At 38.3% G+C, this 17,843-nt stretch overlaps 1 protein-coding gene across 13 annotated transcripts in view; it reads right to left on the reverse strand.

Moving 5' to 3' along the window:
* Positions 1–17,843, reverse strand: part of LOC124252825 (nuclear hormone receptor HR96-like) — a 316,210-nt gene that overhangs the window by 27,210 nt on the left and 271,157 nt on the right. For 2 of the 13 annotated variants that reach the window (XM_046686589.1, XM_046686552.1), the window contains exon 1: positions 8,575–8,975. The exons of 10 other annotated variants lie outside the window; for them this stretch is intronic. In XM_046686589.1, the coding sequence (XP_046542545.1) occupies positions 8,575–8,684 (110 nt within the window). In that variant the 5' untranslated portion in view covers positions 8,685–8,975. Of the gene's footprint in view, positions 1–8,574; positions 8,976–17,843 lie in introns of those variants that run through there. One more of the 13 variants, XM_046686581.1, reaches the window with a different exon arrangement.

Raw genomic sequence — 17,843 nt, forward strand, 5'->3', positions numbered from 1 at the left:
ACAATGGACAATCCTCAACCCAAAAAACCTTGCTAGATGGGTCTTGGAAAGAGCTGGATTATTGAAACAATGGTGCATGCTTCATAGCCACAAATAAGAATTTAAAGTATAGACGACAATGCCCTCTTGCATTATCGACATGTTGTTACAAAAGAATAATGATCTTTGTGTTATAAATAAAGAAACATTCCATATTCTTTATCAACACGAATGCTATTAATATCCAAAAGTGTCTCATATTTCTAAAGATTGCAGCAATTTGTTCATCGAAAACTATGACCTTCACCTTTTGGGGAGAAGGTCAATCACCCCTTATCACAAAAGCAATTTTAACTTCATAGTACAAAGTGTTCACATCGTTAGAAAATACTTCAAGGCACATGCAACTCATTTGCTAAGAGCTGATAAAAATGTCCTTCTGCCTTTCATCATTATTTCACCAAAAATAATAAAGCTAACTTTATGTTTGGAATTCGAAGTGATGTTAAAATAAGAGTTGAGCTTTCAGAATTTCACTTTCAACCCATTTAAAGTTCCTCCAACAACATCCCAAAATACAACTTCGGTTCCACATGTCACAAAGGAAATCACGTGATAATTGGACTAAAAACTCCACATCGGAGGGAGCTGAAGAAACAGTGACTCTTTCTAGCAGTGTTAGCATTACTGCAAGTCCCTCTTTTGTTTAGGCAAACTGGCCGCCAAACCAAACATATGGGCCAACATAGATCCCTATATATCCTGGCAGAAAGTATTTATTCTGGATCTTGGTTTCCATCTCAGTGTTTTAGTCCCACATCTGGCAAAGCGAACTTTTGGGGAAACAGTTCTTGTGTCGCCATCTTTTTGTGACCCCCCATTTTAGTGCAAAAGAGAAATTTTTCAGATTTAGTTTTTTCAACTGGCTGACTGTGTTATCACAGGATCAGAACTTCGGGTCTGATTAGTTCGTTGTTGTTATGGCGGATGGTATTGCAGCTTGTCCCGACAACAGACCAGCTTTCCCACAAGACAGATTATCATTCTGATGGAGAAAATACCTCTAAAGCGCTCTAAATAATGTGATTCTAGATCAGTACATTTTTGGGATTCCTTTTGTTCTGCATCGTTAAAATCACGTTTTTACTTGCCATACCAGGGAGATATTTGTCATCTTAGAATCACTAAATCTGACTTTGAGATGGCTGCCCTTTTACAATACTTTGGCCATTTGCAACAGTTTAAGCGAGTAGCTTAACCAAGGTGGCATGGTTTTCTTGTAGGAATTCAGTGTTCTTGACAGAACAGTGTACAGATCTATTAATTTATCTCTTATGATTGTTATGATACTTCATTATTAATGGATCAGGTTTGTACTTCCATCATGTTAAATTGTCATTCTTCAATTACTCAAGTAAAATGTTAAAATACACTTGGACCAAAGGCAGAAAAGTGTTGGAACTAAACATTTGCACATTGAGAATATACTCTCAATCAATAGTGATATTTACTTTTTCTGGTCATGGCAACACTGTTGCGAATGGTTTCACAAAACAAGAAATTATCTGTGGGACCAAGATTTGAGCTTTTGTGTCCGGCTTGACTCAAGAGGTAAATACACACACATACCCACAACACAGCCCGAGTAAAATTGCTAATTAATTTATTCCTTCAATCATCTCACTCTAACCAAGCTTGTGAAACTGGTGCTTCACAAACACCTCCAAGTCCTGTGAAAGACATACTGTTATATACAGACACATGTCCTCAATGGCAGATTCTCTTGGCAAATATTTGATTGAAATTGATGTGAACCATCCTTACAATTCATCTCTTGTTATAGAATGCTGTATCTGAAACCAGATTTTTTTTTTAAACTGGAAAATGTATTTCCCCCCCTAATTCTACTCCCCTCATAAAAGTATGACCAGATTTGCCTTCAAATTAACACAAGGTCTACAAAAAATATTTGCAGAAATAACTAAGCAACGCCACATAACAGCTGTCTTTAGAGCAAGCCATACTGTTTGCCTTCCAACTGCCTATGAAAAGAAGGGGGGAAATGTGATTAAACACTGCATATTTACACAAAGGAGATGGGAAAAAATCTTGCAGCTCTTAAACTTAGGAAAGGGTGTTGAATGGGTTCAGTGTTTTCTTTAAAACCAAGCTTACTTGTATAAAGCAACTTTGGCAGTAGAATAAGCCGTTTCTTGAGAGCTAGGAAGGTTGACCTTATATACGAGGATATTTGAACATTGAAAAGGTCATTGACAGACCTATTTTCACTCTTGAGATTAGACTGTCCACTACCCTATCCATTACTGTAGCATCAAATTCTTGATTAAAATCCTATTATTTTATTAATTCAAGCATCCATGAAGCCACACATAACAAGCAATGACAGTGAAAATTCAAATTCTTTCATCAAAATCCAGACAAAATAAATGTGTTAAAATATTTTCCACCCATCGTGACCAGAATGTTGAAGTGAACTGTGCCAACGTATCTACCCAAAGATCCCGCCATGAACTGAACCAGGTTATGGTATTATCAGTCAGGTAATTATGACACACTGTTTTTATGGGAACTAAACTGTCCTGCTTCTCAATAAAGGACCACACACAATGAAAATTTACCAATGCATAACGGCTTGTGTAATTACTGAAATGGGTTCTGGGATGAACTTATCTTTTGATAGTAATTAAACAAGCATGAGGAAGCTGCAAAGACTTACGGGGGACAAGTCATAAAGATATAAAAAAATAGCTAAAGCTTCAAAAACACTTTAACAAGGCATCAACCCCAAGGCAGTTCACACTCAAGTCTAGTAAACAGTTCACATTTTTATCTGCACAAGCTACAAAGTTATGTGATTTGATATGTTGACAAACTCAATGAAATTTATCATTATCAACATTTTATTATCAAGAAAACTGATGACAAATACTGCATGAAGACAACTACATAAATATCTAACAAAAGGCCTCTCCCTGTCAACCGGTGCCCTTCATGTAACCAGGAATGCTGACCTATGATCTGTAATCCATCTGGAAACCTTATAAGGTCTTGGATGATATATCAATGTCTAAAGTCTGGACAAATTAACCAAGTTTCACTCTGGTTGATACACCCCAAGTTTAATTCGTCCACGACCCTGCACTTCAATATCCTGATTTTTAGAGTAGAAAAAGGAAAATTGCTTTGCTTGTAGGCCCCTGAAGAAAAAGTGGCAACATTAATAACTTCCCCTGACGTCCCAGCGATTTACACCGTGAGTTGAAGGAAATATATGAGATGGAGTTTTCCCTATGATCTGCGGTTAATCTCAATCCATTGCGGCAGGGTAACAAAGATTTAGTTTATTCACTAAGACTAAGACGGAATATGGCAACTGAAGAATGGGTGCTTTGTGTTAATTATATTTTTAAAACTTTTTCTGTACTTGGGCCAAAAACTTATCACATTGATAATAGAATTTTTGATTTTGGAAAAATAAATTTTCCAAATCATTGTGAAATCATACTTAATGTTTTTACTGAGATGTCCTAATACTTATTCGTATAAACTAATTTGATATGACAAACAAAATAGTTATGCAAACAAAACACCCACTAAGGCTGTAGAGAGCAATACTGTGGGTGTGTTGGGATGGGGATGTGTTAAAGTGTGGCACTATGAACAGATAGGAACAGTCGGGTGGGTGAGGTAGAAGGGTGGGGTGAGGTAGATGGTTGGGTGGGTAAGGTAGGAGTGTGGGGAGAGAGTGAAACAGGGGAGCTCGGTATTTTAAAGAACTCAGGTCACAGTATGGAACCCTGTCGCACTCTGTGTCCTCGTCTCCAAATATAGTGACACTGCTCTGGGGCTATCTGGGAATTTTAATACTTTCATACATCCTGGATTCTACAGCTTGAGATTGTGATACTATATCCCCCAAGAATGACATATCTAATGGCTGCCTGCTCATCCTCACAACCAAGGAATTCTAATCCATTTTGGATTCAGTACACACATTGATATCAATCAAATAATCATTTGTCTTCAAGATGAAAAAATTCCAGTCTAATCGCAATATGAAAGGATTTCATAAAGAAGAATTTTTCAATCTAATGGTATACTCAAATAATAATCTTTTGATTGAGCTTGGAAGTTTTGTATTCACATGGATGGGCCATAAATCTTTCCCCTCATACTTTAACATCATTAACACGCCATGAAAAGCTAAGGATAAAATCTCGAACTTGTTCACAATATGGCTCCATACTGACTACAACAAGCACCCATGTATACAACATGAACTTCCAGAGATAATATGAGTTGTGGAAATATTCAGGAACAGCCTTAGAAATTGTTTTGGGGTGAGTCAAACTTTTACAGGACTTGAATAAAGCTAAGCGTCCCATGTTTAAAACACACTATATGCTTCATTTAGCTTCTAAAGTCCTCTACAGACTGAAGCTAAGAAATCTGAATGAATGCCCACATAGGAAATTTCTAAACCCTGTTAATGGTCACCCTGCTGAACTCTTACATAAGGTTCTGTAAGGTAGTAATTATTTCCACAGTGAAGGGTTCTACCCGACCACTGAAATTACTGGTTGTCAAATGGCCGACTTAATGCCTCTATGTAGAATTAATTGGACGTAAATAGATACTAGTTCTATCCAAACAAACACACAATTATTGTGCTATAAAGAGTTTTGTGCTTAAGAAAATATGTTCATGGACAGTTGAGCTCAGGTAAGGACGATGAGATTTGGTAATAATGCCATGCTTTGCTATACAGATAACTTAGTCCAAGATTGGGCTGTAATTCCATAATCTTCTGTCCACCCCTTCAACACATCAACCATCCCTCAAACACGTCAACAGCAACACAGTATTCACAGCCTTTCAACACCTATTCTGCTTCATTAAAACCTAAAACTACAAAATGCATTTTACTGTTGAAAGATTAAATTCTACAAATAAACAATTGCTTTGAATCTCCGAACACAATGAGTCTTTGGTTTCTGAAATAAGTAAACTAATATTAATATACTATTCGCACCGCACCTTACTGAGCTATTACATGATACATCAACTGACATGTTGAATATAAGATATCCTTTAAGGAAACAAAACCTGTCATTACAAACATTAACTGATATGGATTATTAACATAAAGCATCTTACTTTAGGTATCTCATGATCAACTCTGCTAGGATCCAGTGTAAATTTTACTGTCAAACGGCCGTCAAAAAGTCTTGCATTTCGCATTGATGACAAGTCATATTGTGACTATCACTTCTCAGCATGAAGGACGAACACATGCTGGCCTGGTCCCATGGCTAAAGATACACCTACGTCATTGTGTAGCAATATGCGATAAAGAAATATTACTATGTCATGCCTTTATCATATCAAGTTGATAGATTTGTCTGCATATTTGGTCATTCATTTCCCCGCTATCAGAGATATGGCTACCACCACCATCCCAGAGAATTGCCTGGAACACAAGATGTGATCTTCAGACCACACGACAGACCTGACATCTGTTTATTTACATCCTGCTTGCAGCGACACTTTGGAATTGAATAAAATGTTTTTTAATTTCCCTATTTACAAAAACATAAAATTTAATGCACTATTTATCAAAACAAACAAATATTTTTTTAGTAATGTTTAAAAACAGTATGTAAAAAAATGTCCTAAAATTGTAATATTTCTTTTAGCTGATATAACACTGACATTGAAACAAAAACACGCTGTAGTTAAACAGGCTCTTTAGCAAATCTGTCCATACACGATTTCACTTTCACTAAGTTTCAGTCAGAATCTCGTCCACTTTGCGTTCATTTTAGCAGGTGCATGTCATTCTCTAGCAAGGAAAATGTGAAAATAAAAATAAATAAAAATTTGATTAAATTTGAAAACAACATTTAAAAACAGTCACCATCATTTAAAAATTAGGTTTTTAATTTACAGTCATTTATGAACCATTTGTGAAAACTAAAGAAACATGACTAATCCGACATATTTAAAACTAAACAATATTGTCCTTATTCAAGACGGCCCGTTTCAAAACAATTTCTCTTCAAGAAATGGCTAATAGTACACAGAAATTTGTCCACAGGTTTCTGTCAATATTTGATAATTAGAAATGGCATGTAATTGTGAGGCTAGTTTATAAGATTGGTTTAAATTCTCACAAGAGCACACAAAAGCTTTATTCCCAGGTATGTAAACTTATACTCATCAGTATCGTTATCAGAATGGATTTGTCACTCTTTGGAACATATTTACTCTTTTAGTCATGGTTTATGGAACATGAAACTTTGGCCACAGCCAGCTGACAAGTAGTTCTTTTCCAAATTTGTTGACAAACATTTCACATTCTGGAATCGGAGAAATGTTGATATCTGGAGACTGGTTGTCAGGTAACGAAAAATTTACTCAGCGTAAATAACATCAGGTTCAGTATACACTCCGTCCAAATATTTTCAGCAGGCGACCTTCAATCTTTTTAAAACTTGAACAACTAGTAGTTCACCCAAGATGTTTTTTGAAGTACACATTGCTCAAAGGTCAAGAAATGCAGGTTCTGGTTTTTAAATGAAGCATGTTTATTTCAGCTTGCCTCTTCCAGTGTAGATTAGAATAATGTTTCCATGCCAAAACTGAAACAGTTTTATTGTGGATAATATTTTGCCACGCTAAGCTAATATTTTCTCAGTATATATCACCTTAAGAAGTAATATTACCTTCGTTGGACACCTTTTGTTATTCATCATGTCATAAAAAAATCAGCCTGGTGTCATGTGTCTCCATAAATCAATGGGCCCTTTGGTAGAACCGCATTCACTAACAGAAGGTCAAACTTGGAGAATTTACCTTCCCATTTTTATTACTTCAAACCATGTCAAAATACTTAAGAATATATTACAAATATTATACACCTGAATTATTAAATTGTGAAAATATTGTTTAATACAAAGAGTTAGTAATTTCATACATTTTACTTAAACTTTCCACATGTTCAAAACCCTAAGCACATTATAAAAAAATAGCAGTTCTATCTTCTTTTATGCAATATCTGGTTCACATTCCCGGCCCCACTTTCGTGATAAATTGTAACCATTTTTAAACACAACTTTCCCACAATCACAGAAAATGAAACATCAAAGATACATGCCTAATTTTACACTGTACATTTTATTTCCCTCTTAATGTATTTCCACTGTTTCTGAATGACATAAACCACTGAAGAATTATATGTACACAAAATGTTACCTATCTAATAGGTTCACTATAACCATGTTTTCAGGGAAGGAATATACATATTGGTGCTATTCTCCTTACAGCAAATATTGCATCTGTGAACTAATACTGGTTATGCAAATGACATGTAGGTTTGTACTTAACATACAGTGAGTACTAAATGTAATAGAATTTGGGGGACATAGCCATACTGTGTTGTACATTTCTATACAAAACAGGTAATTGTGTATAGTATGGAATTAACGGTTTGAAACAAAATGTTTCAATGTCAGAGTCTTCAATACCGAGTGCCAACACTTGTCAATTTTGTGATAAAACCGAACTTTAAAGTGATCTTAAAAATTAATTCAGTTTGATATCTGTTGCAAACACCACAATAAAAGATGTAAACTTTAACACAACTTCAGCTAAATATTCTGACATCAACATGACTGTCTGTATCGGACGACAATTTTTGATAAAACTATTACAAATAAAACAGAAAATTATCGCAATTTTCTCTTCAACTTTGATACAGAATAGGGAATTTCCAGTGTGATGTAAGGAAAGTTTTACATTGTAGAAATAGTTCCAAAGCCATCTGAGATGACCACTCCTGCCAACATAAAGTAAACTATCCACTGTGAAATATACGATATAGTCACCAGTGACTGGTGGCATGACTAACTACTACTTGTTGTGAACCTGCTTGAAGTAGACTTCTATTTAAACATCAAATAGGGTATTGAAAAAGTTCTACATACTCTTTGTATAACATTCAAGATTTTAGCTAATGTTTGCTTCCGTAAAACACCTAAATGTTGACAACTTGTATCCAACAAACATAATAGTTTTAGTATTACATTCTTCATTCGAAAATAAATATTAATTTAATATATTTCCTTTATTTTGTTATGAACAACATGAAATATTTTTCTTAAACTATTGTGGAATTATTTTTAAAACCTTTGATTAACCCATTTTGACAGACAATTTCAACAAGTAGAAATAACTCGGGTTTAAATATTAGTCCCTAATAAATCTATGGTGGACATTTCTTAAATTGTCCACAAAATCAGATATGAACGATGTTCGGTGTAGTTAAGATGTCGGGTTCATCCTCCACACACAGGCTGGAGTTCCAGGTATGTTTTTATCGTCTACGCTGTTTCTATAATGATCATAATGCTCGTACCCATACCAAAAACATGGCGACCCCTCAACGAGTTGCATAACCTATTAAAAACTTGTTGAAACTTTACAAGGAGTGTTTGTTTCCTAATGCTAAGTGTATTGGTATGACGTGAACTGTATTGGTGACATTTTGGTTCTGTTGGATTCTGAATGACTTACCATTTGACGAATAGGTCCCCGAATAGACATGTGAACACGTCATTGGTTGCATCCATCCTGGGCCGAGGATGAGCATGATACTGTGTGGGTCCGGCGTACTCGGAAAACATGATGATGCTAAATATGTCCACAAGCAGTTAACCACAACAGCCTTATGATATCATATGGTCAGTGTTGTCCTCAATATACAGTCCCAATGGTCTAGTGTCGATATATGTTGCCGCGATGACAACCAGCCTGACAGTCCAACCGACTCACTTCTCTCAAAGCCTACAAGTAACTCTCTAGGCCAGGAGGGTAGAGAAACCTCACGCTTCACCTCACACACTCACACACGCTAGCTCCCTGCACGACTTGACAGAGTGAGGAGCTCACTGAGAAGGCCACAGTTTTCAGGCGAGAATGGGCTCTCACCACTCCAAGCTTTGTAAACAAACGATATTCCTGGGGTGACTTGGTACACTTTCCCGCCTCCATCCAATCACACGCCGGCTTGGTCAGGCTCAATACAGTGCCATGCTATGGGCACCGCCTACAGGTCTACATACATACAGAATGGGCCTCGTGGAACAAGCCATTTAACGACAGGTAGGGAATGAGAACATAAACTATGCTCCAGCGAACACCAGAGCCATCAAGGGCTTAGCTGTAAGATAGGACTGTTAACTTCAAAGTTGGAGCTAGTATGGCAGTGTCCAATTTGTTTTCGTCCGGAATGGGCCGACATTTATCAGCTACACTCCCACCCTGCCCCCTGTTATCTAATAGATCTGCCTCTTCTCAAAGCAACAACTTGATGACTCAAGCCATGTGATAACCTGCATTATACCATTCCCTGGTACTTCATTATAAAGCACAGGGGGGATACGGATTTCAGTCAGCTGATCTAAGGACATGTGGACACTTAGGACCACTCTTGTAACAATGAACTGATGGAAGGACTATGATGTGTGCGTAGGGGATGGTGTTCGGGATATATATGTGCCATATACCCAACCTGGCATTACCACAACATCATAATCAGCCAGTCTGCTTATAATGGGGTCATTATTATGCATGAATGTTGGGTAATACATACATGCTGATGCCTATATAGAACATGAACGTTTGCTCAGCATGAAGGACTGGTGTTTTCATTCTGCAAGAAGTCCTACATGAATTTGTCATCAAGTTTTGACAGTATGAGTGACATCTACATTATTGAGGAATTTGGTAATGATAGAGAAAACAGTAGTATTTCTGTACTCTGGTTCTTTATGGCTTCATGTTAATCTCATATTCATGAGCAGGAAATCTGGAATTATTTACTAAAAGTATGTAAGAAAACTTGGATATAACAAGTAATGGTAATCACCGATAACCAGGATCTCATAACAAGTTGTTTATGACAGTGTCAGCTATGACATATGGGTGGGATGGGAAGAGGGATGGGTGGGGAGGGGATGGAGAGGGTGAGGGGAGGATGGAAGGGGGTTACAGAGGAAGGTGGGTGATGGATCATTGGGTAATAAAAAAGTGTAGAAGTGATGGCAGGGCTCCAGATAACGGCCGTATCGGCGTATGTATGGATAGAAAATATGCATGATACGGTAGGAAATAATTTAGAAAATGTAGCAGATACGCACTGCTACAGTCTTAGAATCATTTAGGGATGTATTATCTGAAAAAGTATTGTTTTATTGTTTATTGACCTGTTTACACAAGAGTAAACACAAGATTACTGATACGCCATTAAATTCCATTCAGTACTCTAAATGTACTCTTAAGTATTTCCAGTATTCCTATATTGAAAAAATAAGGAGTACATACTTTTGATGTTGAAAGATTATCTAGAGCCCTGGATGGAGAGGGTGGGTGTGATGGACTGGGAGCCAGTGTGGGGGGTAATGGAGGTTGTGGGGGTAATGTGAGGGGAGGGAGATGACTGGAATTAGGACAACAGGAGGAGCTCTGGGGTGAATAATGCAGGGATCGTAGAGGGTGGGTTTGATGGAGGGGGGTGGGGGGGGGCTCACTGTGATAACCACTGCAGGGATCGTAGAGGGTGGGTTTGATGGAGGGTGGGGTGGGGTGGGGTGGGGCTCACTGTGATAACGCAGGGATCGTAGAGGGTGGGTTTGATGGAGGGTGGGGTGGGGTGGGGCCTCACTGTTATAACGCAGGGATCGTAGAGGGTGGGTTTGATGGAGGGTGGGGTGGGGTGGGGTGGGGGGGCTCACTGTGATAACGCAGGGATCGTAGAGGGTGGGTTTGATGGAGGCTGGGCTGAGGTGGGGCTCACTGTGATAACGCACAGATCTGAAGACACTCCAAGCAGTTTCTGTCACCGAGATTCAGGTCACAAAGGTTTGTCAGAACAAGAAATGAGCAGCAGCATCCTATGATGCTGGTATTTACAACTTACAGAACAGGAACCTTAACCCTCCTACAAACATCCTGCCCTGGAGAAATTAATTCCTAGTTTGCTAAGTGAGTCAAAACCAGCTGGAGTCGCATTTCAGGATTTGTAATGATTGTTGAAGTGAAAGTATTTTCACTCACGCTTTAAGCCAAATTCTCTAAAATGAAACTGCACGTCATCAAAATAATCCCATGTAAAACTATTTTTGTTTGTTTGCTAATACTTCTATACAAAACTGTCTTTACTCGTAAGGTGATTGTAAGGATGGAGTTACACATCACACAAAATCATCTGCAATAATTTGATAGAAATCTCCATTGGAAACTAAAAACTGATCATAAAAATGATGTGATATGAATGTTTGAAGACACTTCCTCTTCCCTAATTTTAATGATATAAACCAATATGTCTGAAGAAGGCAAGTCTGTAATGCTCAGATGAATAATGGTTCCAAAATTTGGGAAAGCTATATTTGTTGGAGTAAATCCTTCCAGATTGAGTCATTATTTTTAGAATTATTTTATAATATCTCCTTGTGTTCTGGATGCCACAGATTCCATGGCACAACACAGCAGTGAATGTCTTACAAACCGTACAACTCAAGAAAGAAGGAAACGTACAAACCGTACAACTCAAGAAACAAAGAAACGTACAAACTGAACAACTCAAGAAACATACAATTCTACAACAGTATTGCAGTTGTCAATAAGCACAAAAACAACCAAACTCAACCAATATAGAACACCACAATCAATCAAACAGGTAACTCAACCAATATAGAACACCACAATCAATCAAACAGGTAACTCAACCAATATAGAACACCACAATCAATCAAACATGGTAACTCAACCAATATAGAACACTACAATCTATCAAACAGGTAACTCAACCAATATAGAACACCACAATCAATCAAACAGGTAACTCAACCAATATAGAACACCACAATCAATCAAACTGGTAACTCAACCAATATAGAACACTACAATCAATCAAACAGGTAACTCAACCAATATAGAACACCACTCAACCAATACAGAACACCACAATCAAAACAGGTAACTCAACCAATATAGAACACCACAATCAATCAAACAGGTAACTCAACCAATATAGAACACCACAATCAATCAAACTGGTAACTCAACCAATATAGAACACCACAATCAATCAAACTGGTAACTCAACCAATATAGAACACTACAATCAATCAAACAGGTAACTCAACCAATATAGAACACCACAATCTATCAAACAGGTAACTCAACCAATATAGAACACCACAATCAATCAAACAGGTAACTCAACCAATATAGAACACCACAATCAATCAAACAGGTAACTCAACCAATATAGAACACCACAATCAATCAAACAGGTAACTCAACCAATATAGAAAACCACAATCAATCAAACAGGTAACTCAACCAATATAGAACACCACAATCAATCAAACAGGTAACTCAACCAATATAGAACACCACAATCTATCAAACAGGTAACTCAACCAATATAGAACACCACAATCTATCAAACAGGTAACTCAACCAATATAGAACACCACAATCAATCAAACAGGTAACTCAACCAATATAGAACACCACAATCAATCAAACAGGTAACTCAACCAATATAGAACACCACAATCAATCAAACAGGTAACTCAACCAATATAGAACACCACAATCAATCAAACAGGTAACTCAACCAATATAGAAAACCACAATCAATCAAACAGGTAACTCAACAGGAAGTAACATGTACTATTTCAACATAAAGACTTACACACTGCTTATCATTTAACGTGTGACCCCTGACCTCACGAGGTCATGGAGCAGATAATCGGTATTCCTATATGATACAGATATTTACTGATGACGGAGCACATGCCACCTCCATTCAGTAATAGATGACCTTGCTATCACATCTCATCGTAACTGATGACCCTTATCTGTAATGGCCTTGAGGGAGTGGTCGGAAGATGGGTTGGTGTGAGTGAGTGAGTGAGTGTGTGTGTGTGAGTGAGATGTGAGTTAGCAAGTTCGGGATTTAATGAATGATGTGAGAGGTGTTTACATGTGTTAGTGAGTGGGTGTGTCAGTGAGTGGGTGTGTCAGTGAGTGGATGTTGTTTCACACCATCATACTATGTGACTACAACCTGTGTGACTACAACCTGTGTGACTACAACCTATGTGACTACAACTTGTGTGACTACAACCTATGTGACTACAGCCTGTGTGACTACAACCTATGTGACTACAACCTGTGTGACTACAACCTATGTGATTACAACCTTCAAGCAAACCAGTATGGCCCAAGCAGCCAGTGATTGATGTAAGGTTTCCTTCATGGTACATGTATTTAAATCAAATCAACATAAAAATTGAAACAAAACATATTTGACACTGATATGTTTATTTACCATCTGTTCCTTTACATCTTATTTTCACATTACGCTGAAATATAACAGATGTTAATGAATTAATATGAAAGTAGCAAAGTAGTTTTGCACCAAACAGTTCAAGATATCTGGCAGTTAACCAATTAATAACTTGGTAATTTATTAATATTTCTAACTCAGGGGAAACAACTACAGACTTTAGTAGGATGAGTGAACGATTTATCCACTAGGCAACCCCACTACCCTCAACTTATACTGCTTGATCCATGATTGAATAGCTACACAAAATGGAAGACTCTTCTGAAGACGTGCATACTGGTGTACATATTGTTGTCTCCCCTGAAGAAGTTTCTGCACTGATGCCGTGCTTGGTACATACAGACACCAGCATCTCACTCCACCAGTGTCGCTGCAGATAAACCTTCGTTATCACAGGAAACATGACTACCAGTGTTACGTGGATTACACTCCAGTGACCTTCACCTACAAGCCCAGTGGACAACCGCCATGACGTAAAATGATTCAGGTGCTGTGACGACCAGAAGTGGATACTCGACATGAAATGAATGGATCTGCTGCCGACTGTCTAACCTTCGACTCATGTTGCAATGGAGGGGGAGGCCTCTACGTACACTACGGTTCAGGAAGTCCGTGAAATATCAAACCAATAGAAATCACACCTTCCACACTCCCAAATATAACACAAGGAGATTTTCTCAAAAAGCAAAAAATATCAGTTTCTATTAATCCTGAATTCAGTCTGAGTATTTGGTGTGTAGAAAACTGAGGCATAATTTGATGATTGCTGAAAACTATTATCCCATTTCATGCAGATGATACAGATCTATTTCCCTGACTTTGTTAGCTGTGTCGACCATTACTACAATCTAGCTAAAAGTGACAACATTTCCACAACCTAAGTATGCTGGCACAGAAAATGAACCTCTATTTGGCCAATATTTAGCTGGTAATGACAACCCTCAACGTCATAACTGCATACTTAGCCAGGACACTGACTCAACCCAGGCTCCATCTCACCACAATCACTGACCTGCGCTCAATTAAGCTATGGATTTACAAAATATTTGCCTGTTCACACACTGATTGAATACGTCTATCCAGCAATCATTTATGAAGCATATTATTGATCCTTTACATTAATCTGTACACATTTACTTGGCCAAATGATAATGGTAATATTTGTGTGCTAAGTTAGGCATAATGTTGAAGACATCTTCCCTTTATAGTGCATTAACCAACTGTGGAGAATTATAGCTGAATGACATTTAGTAGGAACCATCAGCGCCGCCAATATTATACAGATACTGAGGATTACCATGACAACAACATCATTATTATTGGAAGACAAAACAAACATTTAAAATATTCCTGATGAATTAGAACTTATGTCTATTTGGCTAGACCACCAAAACCTTATTCACTAGCCTAATTACGCCAATTTTCTATCTCCCTCTTACATAATGAAACTTGATATGCCTACAAGAATATGTTTGAGAAACAACATAATGTATGTGTTTATGTTGACATGAATAAGAAAGGATCTGAAACCTCCTCCTCCTCCCACAGCTGGGTACAGCACCATAACAGCCACAAGGCTGCTCCAGCATATAGCAGACCCTCCACTGGAACCATGTCGGAGTGAACTGTGCCAACACAGGGTTAAGCAGTACACAAAAATGCATACAAAAGTACTTGCATATGCCACTGACACCCCAGCATATCTTGTTTTCACTTAGCATCACATCATCTTATACATACAGCTTAATGTCAGTTTTTCTACCACTAGTGTCATCCATATCACGTAGACTGAACTCGTGTTCAGACAGGGTCTCGTGTTGTAAGAGTTATTATCAGCTTCCTCTCCACGCCACCAAAACATTGCGCGCCTCACGGAGACCAGTTACCAGATCCTACTCACATACATCCTCACATACATCTAGTTGAACGCAAACGCTTTACGAGAATCTTATCCGTTAACCATTTTTAATTTTTCAGCTAGTGGAAACCCCATTGACAGACAAAATTGTTTTGAGGATCAGTTATAAAGATGACATTTCAACCGTTTCATACATCCCGAATTAGTCTAATTACGTAACGGCCCCAAGTCATCTTACTATATATCTTACTGCAATGGGGTAAGTTTGCAGGCGTTCCAATTTCTGGCACAGTGCCAACTGACATGTGGATTGAACAGAACGAGAAGATGAGTGCCATGATAATGGACTAAGTTTTTGGGGAGCCACCACAAATCGCAAAACCTCTCAGCGTGAGAGACGCTTATGAAAAATGGCAGGTATTTTGGCCTCATCAGGAAGACTGTCATCACCAGGGGTATTTGGGCCTCATGACCCTGTAACCAGCGCAGGGTCAACCTGGTGCACGGCTGTACCAAATATCCCAGGGTTTTTGCTCGCTCTGAGTTCTGTTACAAGCAAAACAGCCATGGCAGACAGATGTACACGATCTGGGGAAACATGGAAGCTGATTTCTCTAGCCTCAAATCCTCGATAGATTCCATGACATGTCTTCTTTGACAAGGAAAATAAAGTAAATGCTAGTCTTAATTGTACCTTCTAAGAAATATATGTCTTTGAAATCTTACAGTTTGTTCTCTTTTAAACTTCCAAAGTGTACCGAAAAGCTTCTGAATTGAGAAAGGATGATCGAGTCACTGTTCTCTACATCAATGAAAACATAAAATATGAACAATACGTTGACAAAAAATATGACATTCTGACAGGTTTGAATAATTCTTCAATAAATCATCCAAAATATCTTAGGATGTCATCACAAGAATATATTGTTAAGGTTATTATTCTGGACTCGAGATAGGGTGAAAGGTGAATAGTAGTGAACTCCATCTATCAAACCTCTCATAGGTTCAGTGAACACCATGGAGTGAGTGATCGAGTTTGGTTTTACGCCCCTTTTGGCAATATTCCAGCAATATCATGGTGGGGAACACCAGAAATGGGCTTAACACATAGTGCCCATGTGGGGAATCAAACCCGGGTCTTCAGCCTGACGAGCGAACGCCTTAACCACTAGGCTACCCCACTGCCCCGAGATGGGTGAGCAATGTTCTAGCTTTATCAACTTGTTGTTTAAAGAAGGTAAACCAGAGGCAGACAGCATGACCAACAATCCAAACCATTGTGCCATGGGACACATTGTATCCCGCCAGTTACAAGGTAGGACTCACAGGAGCCCCCTGGGAACTATTCTGCTCTGAAACCGCTATGTGTTTGGTTGCTTGGAACTCCTGAAGTACTCTGGTTGACTGATACTGCTGCAGCACTAAGCAGACTAGTGAATCCGAAGGGTGTGGACAGACACAGACAAAGCCAATAGATGTAAGTAAGATGGTGTCACACAACACAACCCCCAACCCTCCCAGGTCCGAGGCAGCTATATATAACCTCAGGTGACCTCCAACATGACTCCGGTCACTTCAATTACAATCAGGATTCTTACAATTTCGCATCTCACTGAGACATCATTGAAATCTCTTTCTACATCCCAGGAACTTGCTGCATACGAACTGTCCGTCACTTTGACAAAAGGTCAACCCAATCACAGGTGAGGTCAAAAGTGAGGCCCATGAAGGTCATTGCTGAACTGGAATTAGATCTCAAGGTCAAAAGGCTATACACTAATGTGGTTGTTTGAGACACATTCAAATCCAAAATAGACTGCTGTTTCCAACAATAGTAACTTCTTAACCTTTATGGTTTCTTACTGCCTAAGCAATAACTGTGTGAGTGAGTGAATGAGTGAGAGAGTGAATAAGTAAATCTTTACTCTGCCTTCAGCAATATTCTGGCATTATCAGCCTGGACGAAAATAAAACACTAGTCTCATTGTGTTTAATTCAAGGAATACTGCCTCTATTACAAGAGTCTATGATATAATAAAGGAAGGGGACTGGAATGAAAAATGGGCTTCACACATGTGAAACTGGTGAACACAATAACCACTAGGCTACCCCACCACCCTGCAACAACAGTGAGTGAGTGAATCTAGTTTTACGCCGCTTTTCGCAATATTCCAGCAATATCACGGACACCAGAAATAGGCTTCACACATTGTACCCATGTGGGGAATCGAACCCGGGTCATTGGTGTGAAGAGCGAACGCTTTAACCACTAGGCCACCCCACCGCCCCTGTAACAACAGCAATTGAAAGGATATATATAAGTGCTCAGCCTTTTTTCAGCCTTGCCACACATCTTATTCACAATGAATTCAGGCAAACTAATGTTCAACCTCAGCAACAGAACACATTTTGCCATAGTTGATCATAAAGAACTACTGTGGACGTCTATAAAATACAACAATAATCCTTCCCAAATTGAAGACACACGCAACATTTTGAAAACAGCAATGCATGTTTCTGGATATTTAAATCTCCGCTCCATGTGTTTTGAGTCCAGTTACTGAC

Source organism: Haliotis rubra, unplaced genomic scaffold (genome assembly GCF_003918875.1).
Source record: "Haliotis rubra isolate DU_JTF1 unplaced genomic scaffold, ASM391887v1 Scf114, whole genome shotgun sequence".
Lineage (NCBI taxonomy): Eukaryota > Metazoa > Mollusca > Gastropoda > Lepetellida > Haliotidae > Haliotis > Haliotis rubra.